General features: G+C 26.8%; 1 protein-coding gene across 1 annotated transcript in view; it reads left to right on the top strand.

Annotated features, from left to right (window-relative positions):
• The window catches only part of cad (caudal type homeobox), a 94,732-nt gene extending 71,700 nt beyond the window's left edge, over window positions 1-23,032 (top strand). The window contains exon 2 of the mRNA XM_075296713.1: window positions 21,190-23,032. Within this exon, the coding sequence (XP_075152828.1) occupies window positions 21,190-21,659 (470 nt within the window). The 3' untranslated portion in view covers window positions 21,660-23,032. The remainder of the gene's footprint in view (window positions 1-21,189) is intronic.
• The last annotated feature ends 4,229 nt before the right edge of the window (window positions 23,033-27,261 follow it).

The raw sequence follows: 27,261 nt of genomic DNA, 5'->3' as shown, positions 1-27,261 counted from the left end.
TTTTTTAAGCAAACTAGATGCATTAAATTTTCAACCCTTGACCTAAATAATGGTTGACAATTTTTAAATTTTTAATTAAAAAAATAATTAATACAATATTTTTTTTAATCAAAATAAAAATGCAAAAAAGTAATTATTGTATCAATTAATTGTTTATTTTTTTTAATCAAACTAAGAACACATAGTTAGTTATAAACATCAATTGAATTTTTAAATGATTCAAATAAAATGAAATTGAAATGTCGAAGAAAGCAGTAAAATTTTTAATAAAATATATATTAGATGTCTAATTGATACTATGGTTGATTTGACCATTTTCGTGATTGAAACAATTTTAAATAAATTGAGTCAATTAATTTCGTGATTGAATTGGAAAAAAATTATTTATTTATTTAAACTATACTAAACTTATAGTAAATATGAGTATGGGAAAATAGAGGGAAACTTTAGCAACTGAGGCCATCAGCTAGGGAAAAAATTATCGGTGCATTTTAGGTTGCAAAATTTAAACAATTGAGAGAAATACATTTTATTTAATTTTAATTAGGCTAAAAATAAGTTCAGTTTGTTTGTTTTAAATACATGTTTTTAGAGGTAAGGCGAATTATCTATAAAAAAGGGAAACTGCAGAAAAAATATAATCAAAATAGTCCCTACTAAATACTTCACTGAAATTGTAATCGTAATTAATTAAAATTTTAACTGATACAATCAAATCTGATACAGTCAATCGAACAAAAAAAAATAATTTCATTAAGAATATGATTGAAATTTTTAATGTTTTTAATTAAATTATTTATTTTAATTTATTACAAAATATTTCAAATTAAAAATATAAATAATTTTACAATATATATTAGTTCAATATATTTTTACTAAAATTCAAAGAAATATCGAGCTATAATTATAATTGGAAAACACCTTAGCAAGTATTAGACTATATAAACTCTTATAAAATTATAAGAAAATTATTTCTTCATAAGGTGAAAGGATGTTGGTATTGATTTCGAGCCAAAGATTCGGCTTCTTTAAAAGAAAGACATATATTGAGAGAGCTATATAGTTTTAAATCTTGGATCTTTAAAATTAATTTTAGAATAGAGATCCAATTTATTCAATTTTTATTCTCTTTTTGGGGATATATTAACAAAGTTATTCATGTACAAATAAATGTATATTTAAAAACTATATCATACAAAAAAAAAATATTACCAAAATATTTCTTATTAAAAAGTTAGTTGAAGTTGAAAACTTTTTTCAATTAAAAAATGTATTAATACAATTAGACTTTTTATCAAACTAGAAACATTAACATTGACTTAATATATGGTTGATTTTTTTTTTAAATTTTTAATTAAAAAAGTAATTGGTACAATTAATTTTTTAATCAAAATAAAAACACAACAAATTAATTATTGTATCAATTATTTTTTTTTTGTTATTTTTTTAATCAAACTAAGAACACATAGTTAAAAAATGAGTAAACATTTTCGCGGTTTTTATTAAACAAACATTGTTCAAATTTTTCCAATTCTTTTATATGCAGCCAACTCCCGTCGCAGACGCACAATTCGTCCATCTCTTCTGTGTTTTGGTTTTTGTGTCGGTGGTATACAGGTCAGTCTCTCTTCCACTGCTCGCTGCTGTCTCTTTAAATAATCCTCGACCGTCAATTTTTTTGGACCCACATTCAGCACAGGTGGAACAATATTTTCAGTGGGAATTTTTTTCTGGTCCGTGTTGGGCAGGATCGCCGTATAAGGTGTGTGGTTATATTTGTTGTCGTGATTAAGTGGAATGTTGATGAATTTGTGTTTTTAAATGTATTATGCCTGCCTAGTTGATTTGCCGGCGTTTAAGAACGCCACGGTCAGAAAAACAGTGTTTAATTTCTTGCAGGCACAGATTCAGTGCCACAGCAAGTTGATCCTGTTAATTAAAATGAAATGCCAGTACAGGCTTTCTGAACTTGATTGATTTCTATATTGAAAAAATGTTCATCTTTTATACTTAAATAACGGTATTTCTAATTTCTAATTCTTTTTTCAACATTATCCTTAAAAATAAACAACAATACTTAAACATCACATACGATATAAACTTATTACTAAACATCTGATCAAAAATCCAATTATACTTAAACTACTACAGCTAACAGCTGATTTACATATACAATACCATTTACACTACATAAAAAAACAAATTAAAAAAATTAAACGATGTCGAATATAAACCTCAATAAATTATTTAACTGATTGCATTAAAACGTTTAACTAAATAATTATTTGAATCTATTAAACAATTGAGCTTTATAATTAATTATTTCAAAATAAATTTAATTCAAGTTTTTGTATTAAACTGCATTATATTAAAAATAAAATTATTTTGAATTAATTTAGACTTACATAAATCAATTAACCTGAATTAAATTACTTATGAATTAATTAAACTCTAATAAACTAAAACAATATACAATTAAATTAGATAATATTTTGGACAAAAAATAATTTAATAAATATTTAATTAGAGAAATCCTCAGTGAGATTATAAATTAAATATTTCAGTAAATCTAAATTGAATATAATAGAATTTGTAATAAATTATTTTAAATAACGTTTTGAAGTTTTTTAATAGGCTTTTTGGTCAGTTGTTTTTAGTAAATAAAACGATATGTTTTCATTTTATTTTTTCTCGTCGTTTCGCTGGTGTGGGGTTTCAGCTTCATCATGAGAGTGTAATTATTTACGATTTTGATTCTGATTACATTATGAAAATTACTTATATTACTATAAAACTAGACAACACGACACTAATAATATAATAATATAAATAATTGCACAATATGAGGGACTCAAGTCTAAACTTAATACTATATCACATAATGTTCCTTGTCAAGTTATCGCGATGGAATTAATTTAAATTAATTTAGACTTGCAGAAATGAATTAACCTGATTTAAATTAATCTCGAATAAACTAAAACATTATACTTATTTATATTCAATTAAACTAAATTATCTTTAATTAAATATAATTTAATAAATATTTAATAAGAAAAAACCTCGTGAGTTTATAACATAAGAATTTGAAAATCTATTTACGATTTTCCACCATAACCACCCTAGTTGAAATTTGTCTAGATACGCTAATGGTGTACAATTAAATTAATCTATCTATCTATTTCATTCTGGTTTACCTGTGAATTTGTGTTTCAATTCTATTTAATTGATTACATCTATCATCATCTTATCGTATTTGCCCTTAAATTATTTTTGAATGTCAAAGCTATAACATTAAGCTCTTAATTATTTCTATTCGACAATATTTTTCTTAATTATGCCAGCCATAGCAATGTAGAATAAATTGTGATTAGTGCTAAGTTCCTTACGTCTGATTTGTGCGTTTATCAGAAATTTGTCCGTTTCTCCTGTGCCCATTGCCAGTAATATTTGTTTATTTTGTAATCAAACTCATCGACACGTATATATCAAATATTTATGCTACAACTAACACTTCATATTATGTTTTTTTAGATTTTTTCGCTTTGAAAAGTACCGTCAAAAGGAAAATGAACGAATGAGTGGTACAAACAGTAATATCTGTTGCAATAGGTAGTATATGGTAGATGCATTTGAAGCTTAACGGTTTACAATATTGGCTTAATATACCTCATCGTGATACCATTGACAGTTTCAATGGATTCGATGAAACAAGTTGAAACAAATAATTACGAATTACAATTTCCTATCTATCTACCTCTATTATATATCAAAGTCCCCGTTTTTTGCAAAGCCATTTCCCCTTTGCGTTTTGTATTTGTTTGTTTGATTGTTACGGTAGGATGATAGTAAATAATACTAAACTTTTGTTTCTGCTCTTTAACAGCTAATTGAGTTTATTTATGAATTTAATGTCATATTATTAGAAACTTTTATTTGAATCATCATATCATAGTTATAGTCTCATGATAAATACTATGACGACTACTTTTTAAATGAATTTTCCTGCTAAATTGATTTGTATAAAATAATGATGGATGGGATTGTTGAATGTTTTAATTTACAGTATATATTTATAAAATTTTTATAAAATATAGAACTAGTTAGTATTTTTCGTACGATGACAAATCGTCATTAATATTATTTCAATGTAGCGAATCAGACAATAATAAGGCCATTTTATTTTAGTACTGGCTACAAAATTTGTATCAGTTGGGAGTATTAGTTTTTCAAGGGCTGGTGCCAGTCTTACAAATTTTAGGAATTGCCATGAATAAACGGGTACTGTGTAACGTCATGGCATGGTTCCTGGATACCCAAGCTACTCTAAGTGATCTTAAAAATAGTGCGGGACGCCGCTCGGTGATTTTATCCCACACTAAAACAAAAGTTTATTTTGGCCTTAACTTGAGGATTTTGGTATTAATAAAGCTATTCACGAACAAAAAAAATGCCAGTTAAAAAAATCCACATTATAACGGATACTTCAAAGTAAAAAATGTTTTCTTAATTCCAACACAAAACTTTAAACCAAACACGACCTTATTTTGAGCCTATACTTGAAGCGTTTTTATCTTAAATCTAAATATTCAATTAATTTAAGGACGTTTTCTTTAAATCAGAAATGTGTTTCTTTACTTTAAGTTTGCGAAATTTGTGTCCTAAATTTAATAAAAAAAATTGAAGCAAAGATTAAAAACTTGTAATTAAAATGTCATTATTTTAAAGAAATTTGTCCTTAATATTTTGTAAATTGAACACTATAAAATTTAGGTTGCGTAATCTTTAATATCACGTAAATATTTTTTGCAGCGTAGTACCTCCAATACAAAGCGATTAAAAATATCTGATTGTACAGTAGTATCAGTTAAAACAAATGATAAATTAAGCGTTTTTGAGATTGCGTAGCCGCAAACACACGATATTTACTAAAAGATGTTCCAAGTTTTTCGTACCTAAAATGCATATAGACCTAATATGAAAGATTATATATTCTTGGTCGTGGTGAAATTCTGAGTCGATCTAAGCATGTCCGTCCCTCCGTCCGTCTGTTGAAATCACGCTAACTTCCGAACGAAACAAGCTATCGTCTTGAAACTTGGCACAAGTAGTCGTTATTGATGTAGGTCTGATGGTATTGCAAATGGACCATATCGGTTCACTTTTACGTATAGCCCCCATATAAACGGACCCCCAGATTTGGCTAGCGGAGTCTCTAAGAGAAGCATATTTCAACCGATCTGGCTGAAATTTGGTACATGGTGTTGGTATATGGTCTCTAACAACCATATCAGTCGTAATCATGGTTGTCACTCGAGCCAAAAAAAATCTACCAAAATTTTATTTCTATAGAAAATTTTGTCAACATTTTATTTCTATAGAAACTTTTGTCAAAATTTTTTTCTATAGATAATTTTGTCAAATTCTATAGAAAATTTTGTCAATTTCTATAGAAAATTTTGTCAAAATTTTATTTCTATAGAAAATTTTGTCAGTTCTGTTTTCGATATTGTTCTATAGTTTTTGTTTGCCTTCAAAGACTAAAAAAATAAAATTCTGCTAATTTCAAAAAAAAAAAAAAAATGAATATTGAACAAAATCGAAGACAGAACAAAAATTCTCATAAAATTTTCTATTATTACAAGTCTTGTAAACGTTGTATAATGGCTTTGACACTTGCACAAATGTTGAACAATGAATGGATCCAATGCAAATCATCTATTTGTGTCATTACAATGTGATATACAGATAGACATTTGTAACACGGATTACCCCAATTGACAGTGTATTAGTATATTTGTGCCACATACAAACACCTCGACATACACTTACACCAAGCTTATCTAATTATCTTATATGTGTACCTTAACTTGGAATAGATAACATCTAGCGGAATATAACAAAAACAAAAAAATATATGAATTGTTGATATCACGATCAAACCAAATATTTACACCGAGGGTATAACCGAGCCACAAGTTTAATAATAAAAAAAAATTGACTTGACTCTTCTATGTTTTCAGAAAACTGCTAACAAAAGCCAAAGGCATTAAAGTATTCAGACTCAAATGCAATTGCGGTGCATTTGAAGTTAAATCTATACGCTTATATGAATGTTTCAAATGAATCCTCTAGAACCTTATGAGTTGTTATTTGTATGCCTCTACAACATCGTACAATCAATTGAATAGTGCAATAGATATATCAGCTAGCGTTATCGAATGTAAGCACTTAGATATATGGGATATTCCATATTCAAGAATACGATGACAAATATTTTTGATTATTATGGTGGAGAAGTGGGGCCAGTGTAGATAGGTAGATGAAATTAATCATGCAAATTAAGCAAAAAAACTATTTCGTTAATCGTTAAGTTCGTTTTAATTTCGCATCAATCCAACCGCCATCTTCCACTGTCATGGGGTTTTAAAATGTTTGTCATTTCGTTTGTAATACATCGAAATATCGATTTCCGACTATATGAATTAAATACATTCTTGAACAAGTAAAATTCCTACGGCTGTATAACAATGATCCTCTGTCTGTCGTTTGTAAACACTCTATAGCCTTCATTAATAGCTCTGTCGCTTCAAAATCTGGCATACACCGAAGTAAATTAAATTATTTTTATTGCAAAAATATTATTTGTTTGTAGTTAAATTTATTTATTTTTTTTTTTTAAATTATCCACAGCACTATGAAATTTTCCTTTTGTCTCAAACATTTTACACTAATAGAAAAAATTACGTTCCATAGTCGTGAACGGACGGTGACAAAATGAAACGGAAACGTTCACAAAAAATCAAAACGGAATGTTCACAATTTCGTCCACGGGAGTTCACGATTTCATGAACGGCATTCGTTTTTCTTTGGCCATGAAATGTCTTAAAATAATCGTTAGACGCAACTCCCTCGGTGGTGCAATGTGCTAAGGCGACTGTTAACGCGTGTGGTGCAGAAAACACAGGTTCGAGTCACGCCAACGGAAATCTTTTTTAATTTTGTTTATAAAGTCGTAACCATAACGTTTTCAGATCATGAACGCTGGTTGTTGTTTTAACAACGCATGGTGTCATTTTATCGTTGTCAGATTGACACCGCCTGTTCACAGTTTGACACCACATGTGTGTTGATTCACTTTCATGAACGAATCGTCTTGAAATGAGCACGCCGTGCATGATTTTTTCTATGAGTATATGAACTGAACATGGGTATAAACTTCAACGACTACGCACAAAAATTCAATATGAACTAAATCGTACGGTTCCAAAAAATAGTAAAAATGAACTACAGTATGGTTAAAATTGGCATGACTTGGCGCCAATGATTTTTTCTTTATTTTTAGGTAATTTTTTCTTCTATGAGAGGGTATAATTACATGAGTTGTAGTTAGAAAGTATGTTACACCAGGGCATTAAATTCTTCTGGTTTTAACAACGATTTGTGGAAATCTCAAAATGTGGAGTATAGTTTATTTCAATTTTCGTATAACGTAGTTCATTCATGCTATAAAACAATCTACATTTTTTCTGTGTAGATTCGTTTTGTTTTTGTAGATTCGTTCAAGTTCGAAGATGGGCTATATCGGTCCATGTTCTGATATAGAGTCAATATAAAGCAATCTACAGATTCTAGATACCACAATTTGTATTCGAATCGTTAAAAGTGACACAAAGCCCCGTCAATGACAAACCCATGTTAAAGTGATCGGTCCCTTCCATACTTTTTGACCAGAACTGGAATTGGTCCATAGACACCAGAGACTAGTCCTGAACCTGTATCTAAGATTGATCCATCTCCCACACTAATAGATAAAACGACGTTCCCAAATCGTGAACAGACGGTAACAAACTCACGAAAAATTAAAACGATTTTTTACGGTTTCGTTCACGGGCGTTCACGATTTTTTTGGCCATGAAAAGTCTTAAAATATTCGTTAGACGTTCTTATAGCAACTCCGTCGGTGGTGCAATGTGCTAAGGCGACTGGTAATGCGTATGGAGCAGACAATACAGGTTCAAGTCACGGTAGCGGATTTTTTTTATTATTTTATAAATTCGTAACCATTACATTTTTAGATCGTGAACGCTGGTTGTTGTTTTACCAGCGCAAGGTGTCATTTTATCGTTGTCGGATTGACACCGTCTGTTCTCCAATTGAAACCATATATGTGTTAGTTCACATTCATGAACGGATCGTTTTGAAACATGGACGCCATTCATGATTTTTTCTATGGGTGCATAGGGATGTTTATCGATTCTTGATTTGGTAGATAGAACCATTTTTTGATTTTTCTGTTTTGTCATTTAGATACCGTCATTTTTTACGAATTCCTTGATATTGAAAATAAAGAGGTATTTTAGACCCGTAAACAGATGTGGAAAATATGGTGTATATCGCTTCATGTTTTGATATAGACCTCATACAAACCTATATCCCGATTTGACTTCTTGGGCGCATCGCAATTTAAACTTGAAATTAAACATACGGAGGCATTTAAGGTCCACAAAAAGTCGGCACTATGGGACGTATAAGCCATATTTCGGTAATGCCGCCATATAAGCCGATTTCCTTTAAATTAAAAATTTTAAGGTCTTTTAAGTCCACAAATAGTTGGACATTATATGGCGGGTATGTAATGCAACAAATAAAACGGTATATTTTTTAATTTTATTGTTCAAAAGCAAAAAATGTCGGAAATAAAATAAAATTTTAGAATCAGTTTAGATTTACTACGCGAATGTGCCTCTGCGTTATTTTTGCCCACTCCTGGCGAAGCGCAGTCTTGAGTTGATCGACATTTTGGTATTTTCGTACCACTATATTACGTTTAGTTAAAAATTTGTATAGTTAACATAAATTTTCTTTTATGGTGAGTCCAGTTTTTTCTGATTGCGGTCAATTCCTTTACCGCGAGCAGACTGTTAGAAAGACATCACACATTTTGTGCATTGGCTTCCATCTTGAATATCTCAACATGGATCTATTAATAAATATGGATATAAACAGTTCGCAATGGGGTACAACTTGTTTTGAAGTCGAACGTCCATCAATGGGTTTTCATGTGTCTTTTCCATAGTTTCAACCCCTAATGGATACTAAACAACATATATTTTTTTGTAAACAAATGAATAGTGAACATATTCAATCTTTCAAAAGACTTAGCAAATTGAATCCACAGTAATGGCGGAATATGGCCATGTTGGAGACGAACTGTCTAATCTAACGTACGCAGTAAAAAATATCACCAAAATATTTCAATTAAAGTTGAAAATCTAATGAAATTTTCTCTGTGCTGGAAATTTTTTAGATGATCATAATGATCATTAAATTCAACCATTCAGTAAATAAACATTTGAAGAATTGACTAAATAAACATTTTAAAATAATTTCAAACGGACGGAATATTTCATCCTTTTCTAAACGGAGCAAATTGGTATTAGTATCTATCCAAGAAATTTGAACATAATGTTCCATTAATTAGTATATGATCATGTAGTCAATCTGCAATCAATTGCTTGGACTCACTGTTCCCCAGCTCAAAAACGTCCATACACCTCCGCATATATCGCATCGATTGTACTAATCTACCAGATTATATACAGAGAAAATGTCACAATTTTTATTTTATTTTTTTTTAAATTAAAATCTGAAATAAATTAAAAAATATCTCATCAAAAGAATAATTGCTCAAGTGCTTTTTTTAATCAAAATCATAATTAATTTGAATAAATTAAATAATTAATTTATTAACTGATATCAGTAATTTATATTATCGTATCGGTGATTGAAGTGATTTCAATTAAAAAATAATTGTACCTATAATTGTTTAATCAATACAATTTGACATTTGGCCAGGGTTACCATTTTGGTCCGATCGGACCAAAATATGTCCAAAAAATTATTAATTTTTAAATAAGGTCGGACCAACTGGAATTTGATTGATTTTGGTCCATTTCGTCAAATCGGTATTTTTTCTGTAGAAATAAAATTTTAACAAAATTTTCTATAGCAATAAAATTTTGCCCAAATTTTGTACAGAAATAAAATTTTTACAAAATTTATAAAGAAAAAAAAATTTGGCCATTTTTACAGAAATAAACTTTAAAAAATTTTTATATAGATACAAAATTATCAAAAAATTTTGTATTGGAAGAAAAATTTGTTAAAAATTTATATAGAAATAGAAATTTTGCGATAACTATCTATAGAAATAAATGTTTGACAAAATTTTCTATAGAAATAAAATATTGACAAGATTTTCTATAGAAAAAAATCATGGAACAATTTTCTATAGAGATAAAATTTTAGATAAATTTTCTATAGTACTGAAATGTTGACAAAATTTCCTAAAGAAATTAAATTTTGACAAAATTTTCTACAGAAATGAAATTTTGACAAAATTTTCTACAGAAATGACATTTTGACAAAATATTCTAATGAACTAAAATTTTAATAAAATTTTGACAAAATATTATACAGAAATAAAATTTTTTAGAGAAATAAAATTTTGACGACATTTTCTATAAAAGTAAAATTTGACAATATTTTCTATAGATGTAAAATTATAAATTATTACAATATTGTTTCGAGCTTATTGGATGTAAAATTTAGACAACATTTTTTATAGAAATAAAATTTTCTATAGAAATAAAATTTTGACAAAATTTCTATAGAAATAAAATTTTGACAAAATTTTCTAAAGAAATAAAATTTTTACAAAATTTTCTATAGAAATAACATTTTTACAACATTTTCCATTGAAATAAAATTTTTACAAAATTTTCTATAGAAATAAAATTTTTACAAAACTTTCTATAGAAATAAAATTTTGACAAAATTTTCTATAGAAATAAAATTTTGACAAAATTTTCTATAGAAATAAAATTTTGACAAAATTTTCTATAGATATAAAATTTTGACAAAATTTTCTATAGAAATAAAAGTTTGACAATATTTTCTACAGAAATAAAATTTTGCCATAATTTTCTACATAAATAAAATTTGTACAAAATTGTTAGCTTTTAAATGATATTAATTTAATTTGGAAAAATGGTCCGCTGGTACGAATTTTGGTCCAATTTTGGAAAAGTGTTGGTCCAAAATAAAAATTCACTGAGGCAACGCTGCATTTGGGTGAAGTTTTCAGCACTCAGCCGATTGCATCACATTACATTTAATAGGTTTTCATAATTGTAATTAGGTTAATAAAATGGAATTAAAAGATGATAGATTTAATGAAAATTTATTTAATTTGTTATGAATAATTCGTTGCTCAAATTTTTAAATTCTACTTTCAACAAATATTTGAAAAATTTGGAACACGATTAGTTCAAATAGTACGCTGCTCTACACTTCGTTTTTAGGTCCAGTAATAGTGTTATAATTCTGATTATTAAGATTTACAATTGAAGTATTCGGTATGAATATTTAAATAAGCGCTATATTTATCTGATATCTGAATTATTCTTTTGAAAATGCCCTTCAAAAACCACCCAAGAATAATCCTCTTAATACCCAATGAATTTATTTATGTCAAGGTTTCCAGCATTTTCCACCTTTATTTATTGCAAGTTTTCGTGTCAACTGCTTTTGTTTCCATGCTTATTTAAAATTCATGCATTTATTTGTTATTTACCTTGTAAATTTCATTTCACTTCCCCACCCATCTCCTATTCGTATTTATGATGGTGCTCTCGGCTGTTAGTTATTTTATTGTATAATAATTCTGAATAAAAGTGTAAATATTTTTTTACACCAAAAGCAAAGTCAAAGAAACAAAAACGAAAAGAGTTGATCTCCAATCTTAATTAGTTTATGATATTGTTTAATTAGACTCAAAAAAAACTATACAAATAATTCAAATGAAATCAAATGGGGGAGCTCATGTTAATAATTTCAGAATCACAAGCAGTCATCATAACCATCATCGCTAGAGATTATTCTGAAAATAGAAATATCAACGGGCATGGATTTCAAGATCTTAGACACACAACTTTAATAGTTTTTGTTTTTTTTTTTAATGAAATTTAATTAAGATAAGATATGAATGAAATCTTTTGTCAAATGGTATGATCTGGAAAACTAGATGATAAATCTTTGGTATGATTTCACATTTATCACATCCCAGATAGTAGTTTAGAAAAAAGTAAACAAATGAGATTTTGCAATGCCAAACACGGGTAATTCACACAATCCAATCGTGTGAGGTTATCATAAATTCTTCAAAACCCAAAGAAGAAAGAAACTTTTTGAATGTTGAGAGTATTTTTATGCCATTAGGAATGACAATGCATAAACGAAATAATATTAACTTTTTCGAATAATAATACGTTTTTCGAATGATGAATTGACAGTTCGCCAAAATTAAAATTATATTTTTATTTTTTTTAGCCTGCACCAACAATTTTTTAAAGACATTGAATTTATAGAAAATTTTTTCAAAATTTTATTTCTATAGAAAATTTTGTCAAAATTTTATTACTATAGAAAGTTTTGTCAAAATTTTATTTCTATAGGAAATTTTGTCAAAATTTTATTTCTATAGAAAATTTTGTCAAAATTTTATTTCTATAGAAAATTTTGTCAAAATGTTATTTCTATAGAAAATTTTGTCAAAATTTTATTTCTATAGAAAATTTTTCCAAAATTTAATTCTATAGAAAATTTTTTCAAAATTTTATTTCTATACAAAAATTGTCACATTTTTATTTCAATATAAAAATTTTGTCAAAATTTATTTCTATAGAAAATATTTCTCAAAATTTTAATTCTATAGAAAATTTTTTCCAAATTTTATTTCTATAGAAAATTTTTTCCAAATTTTATTTCTATAGAAAATTTTGTCAAAATTTTATTACTATAGAAAATTTTGTCAAAATGTTATTTTCACAGAAAATCTTTTCAAAATTTTATTTCTATAGAAAATTTTGTCAAAATGTTTTTTCTATAGAAAATTTCGTCAAAATTTTAATTCTATACAAAATTTTTTTCAAAATTTTAATTCTATAAAAAATTTTTTTCAAAATTTTATTTCTATACAAAAATTTTGTCAAAATTTTTTTTCTATAGAAAATTTTGTCAAAATTTATTTCTATAGAAAATATTTCTCAAAAATTTAATTCTATAGAAAATTTTATTTCTATAGAAAATTTTGTCAAAATGTTATTTTCACAGAAAATCTTTTCAAAATTTTATTTCTATAGAAAATTTTGTCAAAATGTTATTTCTACATTTTTCTCAAAATTTTAATTCTATAGAAAATTTTTTCAAAATTTTATTTCTATACAAACATTTTGTCAAATTTTTATTTCTATACAAAAATTTTGTCAAAATTTATTTCTATAGAAAATATTTCTCAAAATTTTAATTCCATAGAAAATTTGTTCCAAATTTTATTTCTATAGAAAATTTTGTCAAAATTTTATTTCTATAGAAAATTTTGTCAAAATTTTATTACTATAGAAAATTTTGTCAAAATGTTATTTTCACAGAAAATCTTTTCAAAATTTTATTTCTATAGAAAATCTTGTCAAAATGTTATTTCTATAGAAACTTTTGTCAAAATTTTATTTATATAGAAAATTTTGCCAAAATTTTATCTCTATAGAAAATTTTGTCAAAATTTTATTTCTATAGAAAATTTTGTCAAAATTTTATTACTGTAGAACATTTTGTCAAAATGTTATTTTCACAGAAAATCTTTTCAAAATTTTATTTCTATAGAAAATTTTGTCAAAATGTTATTTCTATAGAAAATTTTGTCAAAATGTTATTTCTATAGAAAATTTTGTCAAAATTTTATTTCTATAGAAAATTTTTCTCAAAATTTTAATTCTATAGAAAATTTTTTCAAAATTTTATTTCTATACAAAAATTTTGTCAACATTTTATTTCTATAGAAAATTTTGTCAAAATTTTATTCCTACAGAAAATTTTGTCAAAATTTTATTTCTATGGAAAACTTTGTCAAAATTTTATTTCTATAGAAAATTTTGTCACAATTGTATTTCTATAGAAAATTTTGTCAAAATTTTATTTCTATAGAAAATTTTGTCAAAATTTTATTACTACAGAAAATTCTGTCAAAATTTTATTTTTATAGAAAATTTTGTCAAAATTTTATTTCTATTGAAAATTTTGTCAAAATTTTATTTCTATAGAAAATTTTGTCAAAATTTTATTTCTATAGAAAATTTTGTCAAAAAGGCCTGGTATGATGATGCCTTTTCTTCTTGGATTTAAAAGATGTATATCTAGGTTCATAAAAATTAAAATTTCTCCAATTGATAGCGATGGTGGTGCATATCCATGGATAAGATATGTACACAGGGTGGCTGATATGTAATGCAACAAAGTAAAGCGCTATACTTTTCTTTAATTTTATTGTTCAAAAGCAAAAAAAAAATAACATCCAATTTTAGAATCAGGTTAAATTTGATTAAATTTGCTACCTTCAAACGGCCGAAAAGACCATCACACCCTGCAAGAAAGTGGTTCTGCCCATTCCTGGCAAACGATAGCCACATTTGGTTTTCGAGCTAATATCACGCTTGAACTTTATATTTCTTAGTCGATAAATCGATTACAGTCTTGTTTGTTTATCCACAATTGTCATCCCTATTTTTTTATAACTAACATGAACCTTAAAATAGCTTAATAAATAAATGCACAAGAAGAACAATGTATTATTTATCAGTAGACTTGGTTTGTTGGCTGGGTTCATGAAGATATTCTTATTTGCAGTAAAAATAACACACTCTTCGTCCATTTTGTGGTGTATGGTAGGGGGGTACGCAAGTGTTGAGAGGATCATTGTGCCTACGTGTTTTTTCTTTATTTTTTTGGTGTTAATATCTTTTTTTTTGTGTATATAAAAATAATAATAAAAAAATCTATGTTGAATTGTGCGTTTTCTTTATGCATAGGTATTCTCTTCTTTTGTTTAAATTTAAGTTGTTTTGTTTTTATACTTACGCTAAACAACGTAAGAAATAAGAGTTTAAGGTGTGAACGATTTTTATTGCTATGTCACTCAGTTAAGTTTAATTTTAATTTAATTGTTTTCAACTTTGAAAAATATATGGTTAGAATTTATGCAAAAGGAAGAAAACCAAAAGATGGAGATGAAATGGAGAAAAGCCGAGTTACCTTACAAATGCGTAGGAATAGAAATTGTAAATTATTTTTAAATCCCTCCAAACTCGTGATGTCTTAGGAGCTATTGTTCTTATCGAAATGGATTAAAAGAATTGCTCCAGTTTTATTATCATAGTGACACGTATGAAACCAATATAGCTCAACGTAATTTAATGTGATATGGCATTAAGGGTATCTGTATCTTTTTGTGGACAAAAATACACTTCACTTATCATGGAAAATTTCTTTCACTCAAAGTTTATACATATTATTTTGCGGAAAATAATTTTATATCAAAGGCATTATTGTTAAATATATATTTTTTTCTTATATAAATAATATATAGGGTGAGTGCAGCAAATGTGCTACAGGCTGGTAATGTGGTATAGTAGCTTTTTTCTCTATCTAACAACATACGAATATCTAAACCAAGCAGAATAGATTATAGCTGTCAGAGAATGAAGCAATCAAAGATCAGTTTGATTTTTGCAACTCTTTCTTTGTGCAAGTTTGTGGTTTTTAATCATTTCGTTTTGTGTGATGGTATATTTTCAATTTGTTAATTTTCGGATGTAAATAACTGACGAGTAATAAATAAGCATAAAATGTGTGCAATTGCGACACATATATTGCATTTATATTTTTTACAATAAAATCACCATTATGGTGTACCACATTACCTGCACATGTTTTGAATTCGACCTTAATGTATTTTTTAATAAATTCGCAAATATATTCGAAATAATGGGTTTCTTATTATACCCTCCACCATAGGATGGGGGGTATATTAACTTTGTCATTCCGTTTGTAACACATCGAAATATTGCTCTAAGACCCCATAAAGTATATATATTCTGGGTCGTGGTGAAATTCTGTGTCGATCTAAGCATGTCCGTCCGTCCGTCCGTCTGTCCGGCTGTTCGTCCGTCTGTGGAAATCACGCTAACTTCCGAACGAAACTAGCTATCGACTTGAAACTTGGCACAAGTAGTTGTTATTGATGTAGGTCGGATGGTATTGAAAATGGGCCATATCGGCCCACGTTTACGTATAGCCCCCATATAAACCGATCCCCAAATTTGGCTTGCGGAGCCTTCCGGAGCAGCAAAACTCATCCGATCCGGTTGAAATTTGGTACGTGGTCTAAGTATACGGTCTCTAACAACCATGCAAAAATTGGTCCATATCGGTCCATAATCATATATAGCCCCCATATAAACCGATCCCCAGATTTGACCTCCGGAGCCTCTTGGAGGGGCAAAATTCATCCGATCCGGTTGAAATTTGGTACCTGGTGTTAGTATACGGTCTCTAACAACCATGCAAAAATTGGTCCATATCGGTCCATACATATATATAGCTCCCATATAAACCGATCCCCAGATTTGACCTCCGGAGCCTCTTGGAGGAGCAAACTTCATCCTACCCGATTGAAATTTGGTTCGTGGTGTTAGTATGTGGTCTCTAACAACCATGCAAAAACTGGTCCATATCGGTCCATAATTATATATAGCTCCCATATAAACCGATTCCCAGATTTGACCTCCGGAGCCTCTTGGAGGGGCAAAATTCATCCGATCCGTTTGAAATTGGGTACCTGATGTTAGTATACGGTCTCTAACAAGCATGCAAAAATTGGTCCATATCGGTCCATAATTATATATAGCTCCCATATAAGCCGATCCACAGATTTGAACTCTGGAGCCTCTTGGATGAGCAAAATTCATCCGATCCAATGGAAATTTAGTACGTGGTGTTAGTATATGGTCTCTAACAACCATGCAAAAATTGGTCCATATCGGTCCATAATTATATATAGCTCCCATATAAACCGATCCCTAGATTTGACCTCCGGAGCCTCTTGGAGGAGCAAAAGTCATCAGCGGTTGAAATTTGGTACATTTCGTTAGTATATGGCCTCTAACAGCCATGTAAAAATTGTCAAATTTTATTACTATAGAAAGTTTTGTCAAAATTTCATTTCTATAGAAAGTTTTGTAAAAAGTTTATTTCTATAGCAATGTTTGTCAACATTTTATTTCCATAGAAAATTTTGTCAAAATTTTATTTCTATAGAAAATTTTGTAAAAAATTTATTTCTGTAGAAAATTTTGTCAACATTTTATTTCTATAGACAATTTTGTCAACATTTTATTTCTATAGAACATTTTGTCAACATTTTATTTCTATAGAAAATTTTGTCAAAATTTTATTGCTATAGAAAATTTTGTCAACATTTTACTTCCATAGAAAATTTTGTCAACATTTTATTTCTATAGAAAATTTTGTCAAGTTTTTATTTCTATAGAAAATTTTGTCAAAATTTTATTTCTATAGAAAATTTTGTCAAACTGAATTATATACGTATTTAATCGGCCTTTTTTTTTAATATATACCCCTTATGGACTAACTTACAATTTAGAAGACAGTGTTAAAAAGTTTTAAGATACCTTGCCATCGGCAAGTGTTATCGCAGCCCAAGTAATTCGATTGTGGATGACATCCTTTAGTAGAAGTTCCTACGCAATCCATGGTGGAGGGTACATAAGATTCGGCCTGGCCGAACTTACGGCCGTATATACTTGTTTTTCGTTCATAATTGCGTGGATGGCTAACACTAGTAAAATGAATGTGGTAAAATTTTAGCCTCGTCGGAGAAAAACAAAAAATTTGGCTATCGAAAAACAAATGGGTATACCACATTTGCTGTACTCACCGTATACACAAAAAATTCTGATTTAATCACGAATTAATACGAAATAAAAAATATACTTGATTAGAATATTAAATGATTTCTTCGACACTTTCAATTAACTTTTAATTCACCCAGAAAAAAGTGAACCCACCATGAATAAAAATTTAGGTTTATATAAGAACATTTTAACTAAAATATTTTAGTAATTGCACCATGATTCAAATTATTTAATAATTTTTGCCAAATTGAGGAAAATTTATTACAAATAATAATTTTTTTTTCTGTTGTTTAATAAAATTTCATATTTTGGAAGAAAAAAATTTAATTAAAAATTGCCGAGGGGAACAGTGGTTCTGCGAATTAAGAACTGAATATAGTTTTTAAGGTTATTTGAGACGCTGAATCCAACTCTGCATTCGGTTTTTTTTCTATCAGTTCGATTTTTCGAGATATATCGTCATGTTCAAAATTAAGGCACTTCTGCTACATATATTGGAATAACTTGAAAACGGTTCAACATATTAAATTAAACAAAATATAAAAAAAATTCCTAACAATATTCTCGTTATGCCGTCTTCACATTGTTTTTTCAATTTTGCAAGTAGTTTTAGAGATATTGTTCAAGTTTTGAAAAAAAAATTAAATTTTTAACAAAAATGAGATCAGCGTCCCAAATAACCTTAAAAACTATATTCAGTTCTTAATTCGCAGAACCACTGTTCCCCTCGGTAATTTGTAATTAAATTTTTTCATCCAAAATATGAAATTTTATTAGTTTTAGTTAATTATTTAGTTAAACTACAATCCAATTTCAATTTATTTTTTAATTAAATCTTTAACTGATTTAAATTTGTTTTGCAATCGGCATCGATTAAATTTTTTACTTACAATTAATTGTTAAATAAAAACCGATAAAATGTTCACTCATATTCTTAACTAACTTTGTGTTCTCAGTTCGATTTAAAAAATGATTGTATTAATAAAATTTTTTAATTAAACACAGAAAAAATTTTACGAAAATTTTGCCAATTAAAATCTTAATTGAATTTTACAAAATATTCCAATAAAAATTTTATTGATTCAACAAATTATTAATTTAAACAAAAATCAATCACAAAACTGAATTGTGTCAATTAATTTTTTTAATTGACTTTCAATTAATTTTGTAATTGATACTGTCATTTCTGTGATTGAAGACATTTCAATTAAAATATTAATTGGATCAATTAGTTTCGTTTTTGAATCAGAAAAATGTATTTTTGTGTGAAGATGTATGTTTTTTTTTAATTGTGTGTGTTTTTTTTTTTAATTTGGATTAAAAAATTGATTGTATCAATTAATTTTTGTTATTAAAATTTAAAAATAATCATTTTTCTAACTGACTTAGTCTTCCGAGTTTGATTAAAAAATTATACGATTAATTTTTAATTAAAAATTTAAAAATCAATCACTTTCTTAAGTATGAAGACGTAAATCAATCAATTTTCAATCACTTTCTTAACTGACTTTGTGTTTTTTTTTTTTAATTTGGATTAAAAATTTGATTGTATCAATTAATTTTTTTATTAAAAATTAAAAAAAAAAAACTAAAAAAGTAAAAAATAATAATTTTTCTAACTGACTTAGTCTTACGAGTTTGATGAAAAAATTATACAATTAATTTTTTATTTAAAAAGTTAAAAATCAATCACTTTCTTAAGTATGAAGACGTAAATCAATCAATTTTCAATCACTTTCTTAATTGACTTTGTGTTTTTTTTTTTAATTTGGATTAAAAAATTGATTGTATCAATTAATTTTTTTATTAAAAATTAAAAAAAGTAAAAATAATAATTTTTCTAACTGACTTAGTCTTCCGAGTTTGATTAAAAAATTATACAATTAATTTTTTAATTAAAAAATTTAAAAATCAATCACTTTCTTAATTGACTTTGTGTTTTTATTTTGATTAAACTTTTTTTTTAAATTAAAAATTTAAAAATTTATAATTCTTTTTAATTGACTTAGTCTTCCGAGTTTGATTTAAAAAAAAAAATAATTATATCAATTATTTTTTAATAAAAAATTTAAAAATTTTCAATCATTGACCTAATTGACTTAATGTTTCGAGTTTGATTAAAAAGTTAATTGTATCAATTAATTGTTTAATTAAAACAGTTTTCAGCTTCAATTAACTTTTTAATTGCAGATATTTTGGTAACATTTTTTTCTGTGTGGGTATTCGTAATTATTTGAATAAATCTTCTTGTATATAAGAGTTATAAGAGTTTCTACTTTCTTATGATGTTTGCGATTATAATTATAAATGGATTTTTCTTTAATGTAATATGTACATTTTTAATTCGATACATTTTTATTTAATTAAAATCCCAAAAAAAAATTTAGAAGTTCTTCCAAAGGCACAACTTTAAAAGCACTTCCTGAAGATGCACTCCCAATGATGTTCTTTATTTTAACTACCCATGAAGTTCTTTTAATTCAATTTTTTATAACTTGGTTTTTTTCATACTTTTAATGGGTAATTTTAACTTTTTTTGTTTCAAATATGTTAAAAATAGAGTAAGAATTCTTAAAATGATACAAATCATTTAAATTTTGTCGAAAAAAAATGCTAAATCCAATCTGAAAAAATTGTGAATTTTTGAAAATATTTGAGGTCAAACGTTACCGACAGGCGCTAGGATCCATTAAGAATTATAAAAAATTATAAAAATTATTTATTAGACAAAATATCACAGAATTTTTTAATTTACATCCAAAACATTGAATTCGGATCCCACCTAAAGAAGTGATGCAAATTCAGTGCAACGGTTGTTGAAATGGAGGACTTCCGTCCTATGACAAGCCCATGTTAAATTCATCGCTTCTGCGTCAATTTTGCACCACTTCCGGATCCAAAAAGAACATTTTCATTACTTTTTTGGCGACACTTTTTTTGCTGGGATATTAATTGAGATAATTTAATTGAAATTTGATTAAAATGTTTATTGTATCAATTAATTTAATTGATTAGGATTTCAATTTTATTAATTTTTTTAATTGGAAATATTTTGCTAATATTTTTTCTGCATAAAGACAATAAATGCGATATGACATTATGGATAACTGTGTTTGTTTTTTATTTTATTTTATTTTATTTTTTTTTTTATTTTGACTTTTTACTAAATGCGTTTGGTAGACACACTGTACTTATCATATTCTTGGCCTTATGGAAAAATTATGGAAAAAATTTTACTCAAAGTCTATAGATGTTTTTTTGCGAAAAATAACTTTATATCTAAGACATATATTTTATATTTTTCCTTATTTAAAAAAAATACATGTATTTATTCTTTATTTCTTCTTCTTTACAATTTCAGGAAAAACACGTACCAAGGATAAATACCGTGTGGTTTATACCGATTTTCAACGTTTAGAGCTAGAAAAGGAATATTGTACATCACGTTACATTACCATACGCCGCAAAACAGAATTGGCCCAGACGCTGTCGCTATCGGAGCGTCAAGTGAAAATCTGGTTCCAAAATCGACGAGCCAAAGAGCGTAAACAAAATAAGAAAGTCTCCGAGCCCTCCATAGGAGGTGTACAACATCCGGATTATGCCAATCTTATGGATACTAAACCAAAACTAGAACCCGGTATACATTTACAACATTCCCTGCACTCAATGAGTTCCATGGCTGCCATGGGTATGCCAACAATGAGATTTCATCCGCATCACTTGCCTGGCCATCATCATCCGTTGGCAGCAGTGAGTGCCCATTCACATCAGTTGCATCAATCTCCGCATGCTCAAATATCTGCTGCCGTGGGAACATTATCGATGTGACAACCTTATTATGGTAATAAAAATAATCAAGGTGATGCTGATGATGATGATGATGATGAGGAGCATCATCATATTTTGCATGATATATCGACAGTGGCAACGGCAGCAATATCTTCAGCTAATGCTATGGACCATAATGATGACAACGACAACGACGACGACGACGGTGATGATGTTGTGGAAAAAGCCTTAGCTGCAATAGCTGCCGCAGAAAATAGTGAAATTATTATAGGTGCTGGCAGTCATCAATCAGTAACCATAGCAAAATCTTGCCTGACATGCAGTAACCACAGCACATGTCCTAGTGAATTATTACAAACCTCTAGACACTGTAATTAGGCCGCCTATTTAACACACACACATATGCGCACTGTGACTTATTTGCGGGGGAGAGATATATCTTCTAACAGGGTTTTAAATAATACATAAAATTTTAATACTTAGTCTTTGATACGAAAATCCATAACCCAAGAGGCATATCATTTTTGGTTATATGGCCATTTCTATCTGTAAATAGTTGTTATTTTAGTATGCCATCAACTTCAGTTCAATATTGCACGTGTTGTCTTTTGTGATTGTATATTCGAATTGTTGTTGTTCTAAAATGCATACTAACTTATCGTCTTTTTATTATTATTCTATAAAATGTTTATTCTACTTTCATTGCTTTTTCCAATGGCCACTTTTCCAATTTTGTCTCTGGATATGATCGATTTTCGCCTAATATATTAACGTACACTAAAATAATATTTTGTGTTTTTTTATTGTTTTTTGTTTTGATTTATTTTTTATTTAATTATATACATTTTTTTATTTAATTACAATATTAGATTAAATGAAATACAAAAATAACAAATTTATAATTATAATTAGGATAGTTTTAGGTGTAAGCTAATATGCCTTAACAAATGTAGTGAGGAAGAGAGAGAGCGAAAGAAATAGGGAGAGAGAGAAATTAATTCACAAAATTACAAATGAGAGATAATTCAATTTTATAGCCGTCCTTTCAGATCACTTCAATGCCACTCGTAAATTTAAGTTCCAAGCACCCACACACACACGCATACAATTCTATAAATAGTAATTAAAAAAATTGTGTATTTATTTAAAGAAAAAATCATTAATAGGAAATTTTTAAATTTTAATTAACTTTGTTCCAGTTCTGTGCAATTAATTTTTGAAAACCTCATGTATTTTTATCCTTTTCTATAACTTGTGTAAATAATTTCCTGCTGCAGAAAAAATAACGAAATAATATTTGCCGATGTCAATTGTGGTCTATATATATATTAATAACGTTTATTACTTATTAAATAATAAGAACAATTATTATGTAATTTAGTTAAAAGTAAAATAAAATCAAATGAAAACTACTTACTAAAATATTAAATTTAAAAACATATGGCATTTGCCTCTTCATAAATAATTTACTCTATGCAAATGTTTATAGATTTTTTAACAAAACCAGAAAAAGTAACCATATCACCCATAACTCACTCCCATTAACGACTTCTATAGGCATATAAATTTTAATGGGATATTTTCAATTTATTTGGCATTTTCTTTCTCCTTAGTAATAGTAGTTAATTAATAAATTAAATTAGTAATTATATTATGTAATTATGATTTTTTTTTTTTTGAATTTAAATGCAATTCTTATTTATAAAAAAAAAAAAAACAAATATACGGAAACAAAATGAAAATCCGATAATTATTCTTTAAGCGAATTATAATAACTTTGGCAAAGCAAAAAAAAAAACAAATGAAACAAAGAAAATTCCACTGTGTACATTTTCGATAAACAAAAAAAAAAACAAACAAATCACAATAAAATTATTGACAAAATTATAAATAAAATGTCTTTGATTTATGTATATGATGATAAAAGTGGGTATAAAAACGATTAAAAAAAAACAACTAAAATTTGAACAAATTTTATTGACATTACATACTACTAAAGGGTGATTTCTTAGCTATTATTTTTTTTTATTAAAACTGGTTTAAACAGCTGACGCACGTTTCGTTTTTTTTTCACTCTCAAACATGATCAGTTTGGTCTATGATTTAACCATGAATAGTCTTCCAAACGAACATCGCTTGCAAATTATGGAATTTTATTATGAAAATATGTGCTCTGTTAAGAAAGTTCAGATCAATTTTTTTATCGCTATTATTACTTATTTAAATGACTATATTATTGAAAGTTATGGAATGCTCCTCCAAAGAATTTAATAGCAAAAATTATGTATTCATCGAATGGTTGCCATTCGAGCCTAAAATAATTTACCAAAATTTAGAGAACATTTTACCAAAAACTACCTAATTTTATATTGCAAAATTTTATTTCTTTAAAAAATTTTGCCAAAATTTTATTTCTGTAGAAAATTTTGTAACTTTTTTTGTATAGAAAATTTTATAAAAAAATATTTCTATAGAAAATTTTGTCAAAACTTTATTTCTATAGTACATTTTGTCAAAATTGTATTTCTATGGAAAATTGTGTCGACATTTTTTTGCTATAGAACATTTTGTCAAAATTTTATTTCTATAGAAAATTATGTCAAAATTTCGGAAGGTTCAAGTGAGGTTCATTGTTGGGTTTAATGAACTGCCTGAATTTATTCTGATAATTGGTTGATAGTTTTGCTGCAAGTAGAGGATGCTGATGAGGAATGTGGTAATTCCGAAACGTCTGTCCATCCAACCATCTTGCAGTCTATAGGGCTATGCCCAAATAAATTTGACAAGCATTCTTTTCCTCTGTTGGTTAACCCTTCTGTGCGTGATGAGGTCCCACTGGACCTTTTTGATTTTTATTCATACATAACTTTATCTTTTATATGAATTTCAGCTTGATGGTTTATGACTTCTTGTACTGAAGTGTTTTAAGTTCAAAACTTTAAATTTTTATGTGATTGAATCATTAAATCGGTTTTTATAGGTATTTGAAAAAGTTTAGTGCGATGCTGCGTGATGAGGTCCAATGGGACCTACCATTAATTACATTAGTGGTTTTAGCACAGTTTAAAAAGCAACGTAAAGATATTGCGATTTTCGTATTTGGAACAATTAATAACACTAACATCCTTTCAGAAAATACCGTTATTTGGAAGGATTTGTCATTTTTGAAGTTTCCATTGGTTTCGTTGCTTGGTAGTACATAATTTTATGTCTTTCGTGGATATATCCACTATAGTGTAACTAAAAGTGCAAAAAAAGATATTTGAACTTCATCGAAATCTTAGTCGATCTAAGTTTTCATATTTCTATACATGTTCCAGACACATCGGCTCCTGGAATTTGGCAAGATGTGCCTCAATTTGGACCAAGTTTGAAACAACCACTATGCACATAAACTGTGTACAAAACGAACGCCACTAAATAAATCGTATTGTTTTTCCTTCAAAAATCCAGTTTGTGAAGAACGTTCGACTACCAAAACAATATATTGTTGCTTGGTACGTATAAGGATACTTATAGGTACCACGCCTGTGACAAACATCAGGGCCTCTAGTATACTTATCAAAAATTTAAACATTATCTGTATCCTATTAAAAATTAAATAAAACTCTATATTTACAACCAAATATTTATATATGCAATTTGTGCATCATAGAAGAGTCCACCTACAGTAAATGATCGAAAAATATGGTAGGGATAACCTCTCTACCATCCTTTTTTTATTGTATGTCCCACGGGACCTCATCACGCTGGTATCGCTTCCAGTGTTATCACATACACAAGGGTTAAGCTACACTTGTAGTTTAGTCAACGCATGGTTTTTAGCTGCAATCAAAAAAACAACAACAATGATGAAAGAACAAAACCAACAATAACAAAACGAATAAAATTTTATTTTTATAGAAAATTTTGTCAAAATTTTATTTTAACAGAAATTTTTGTCAATTTTTTTTATTTCTATAGAAAATGTTGACAAAATTTTTTTCTAAAGAAAATTTTGTCAAAATTTTATTTCTTTAGAAATTTTGTCTAAATTGTATTTCTCTAGAAAATTGTGTCAGAATTTTATTTCTATGGAAAATTTTGTCAACATTTTATTTCTATAGAAATGTTTGTCAAAATTTTGATAAAATTTTATTTCTATAGAAAATTTTGCCAAAATTTTATTTTTATAGAAAATTTTGTCAACATTTTATTTCTATCGAAAAATTTGTAAAATTTTTTTTCGATAGAATTTTTATCAATTTTTTTTTTTTCTATAGAACATTTTGTAAAAATTTTACTCCTATAGAAAATTTTGTCAAAATTTTATTTCTATAGAAAATTTTGTTAAAATTTTATTTATAAAGAAAATTTTGTCAAAACTTTATTTCTGAAGAAAATGTTGATAAAATGTTATTTCTATAGAAAATTTTGATAAAATTTTATTTCTATAGAAATTTTGTCAAAATTTTACTCCTATAGAAAATTTTGTCAAACTTTTATTTTTATAGAAAATTTTATCAAAATTTTATTTCTATAGAAAATTCTGTTAAATTTTTATTTCTATAGAACATTTTATCAAAATTTTATTTCTATAGAAAACTCTGTTAAAATTTTATTTCTATAGAACATTTTATCAAAATTATATTTCAATAGAAAATTTTGTCAAAATTTTAATTTTATAGAAAATTTTGTCAAAATTGTATTATTCCTATAGAAAATTTTGTCACAATTTTATTTTTATAGAAAATTTTGTCAAAATTTTATTTTTATAGAAAAAGTTGACAAAATTTTTTTCTAAAGAAAATTTTGTCACAATTTTATTTCTTTAGAAATTTTGTCTAAATTTTATTTCTCTAGAAAATTGTGTCAGAATTTTATTTCTATGGAAAATTTTGTCAACATTTTATTTCTATTAAAGTTTTTGTCAAAATTTTGATAAAATTTTATTTCTATAGAAAATTTTGCCAAAATTTTATTTTTATAGAAAATTTTGTCAACATTTTATTTTTATCGAAAAATTTGTAAATTTTTTTTTCTATAGAAAAATTTTGTCACAATTTTATTTCTTTAGAAATTTTGTCTAAATTTTATTTCTCTAGAAAATTGTGTCAGAATTTTATTTCTATGGAAAATTTTGTCAACATTTTATTTCTATAAAAGTCTTTGTCAAAATTTTGATAAAATTTTATTTCTATAGAAAATTTTGCCAAAATTTTATTTCTATGGAAAATTTTGTCAACATTTTATTTCTATCGAAAAATTTGTAACATTTTTATTCTATAGAAAATTTTTGTCATTTTTTTTCTATAGAAATATAGAACATTTTGTCAAAATTTTATTTCTATCGAAAATTTTGTAAACTTTTATTTTTATAGAAAATTTTGTCAATTTTTTTTTCTATAGAACATTTTGTCAAAATTTTATTCCTATAGAAAATACTGTCAAACTTTTTTTATAGAAAATTTTGTCAAAATTTTATTTCTATAGAAAATTTTTCAAAATTTTATTTCTAAAGAAAATTTTGTTAAAATTTTATTTCTAAAGAAAATTTTGATAAAATGTCATTTCTATAGAAAATTTTGATAAAATTTTATTTCTATAGAAATTTTGTCCAAATTTTATTTCTACAGAAATTTTATCAAAATTTTATTTCTAT

Source organism: Haematobia irritans, chromosome 2 (assembly GCF_050003625.1).
Source record: "Haematobia irritans isolate KBUSLIRL chromosome 2, ASM5000362v1, whole genome shotgun sequence".
Lineage (NCBI taxonomy): Eukaryota > Metazoa > Arthropoda > Insecta > Diptera > Muscidae > Haematobia > Haematobia irritans.
Note: the sequence above shows the minus strand (reverse complement) of the source record. Positions and strands in the feature narration are given on the sequence as shown.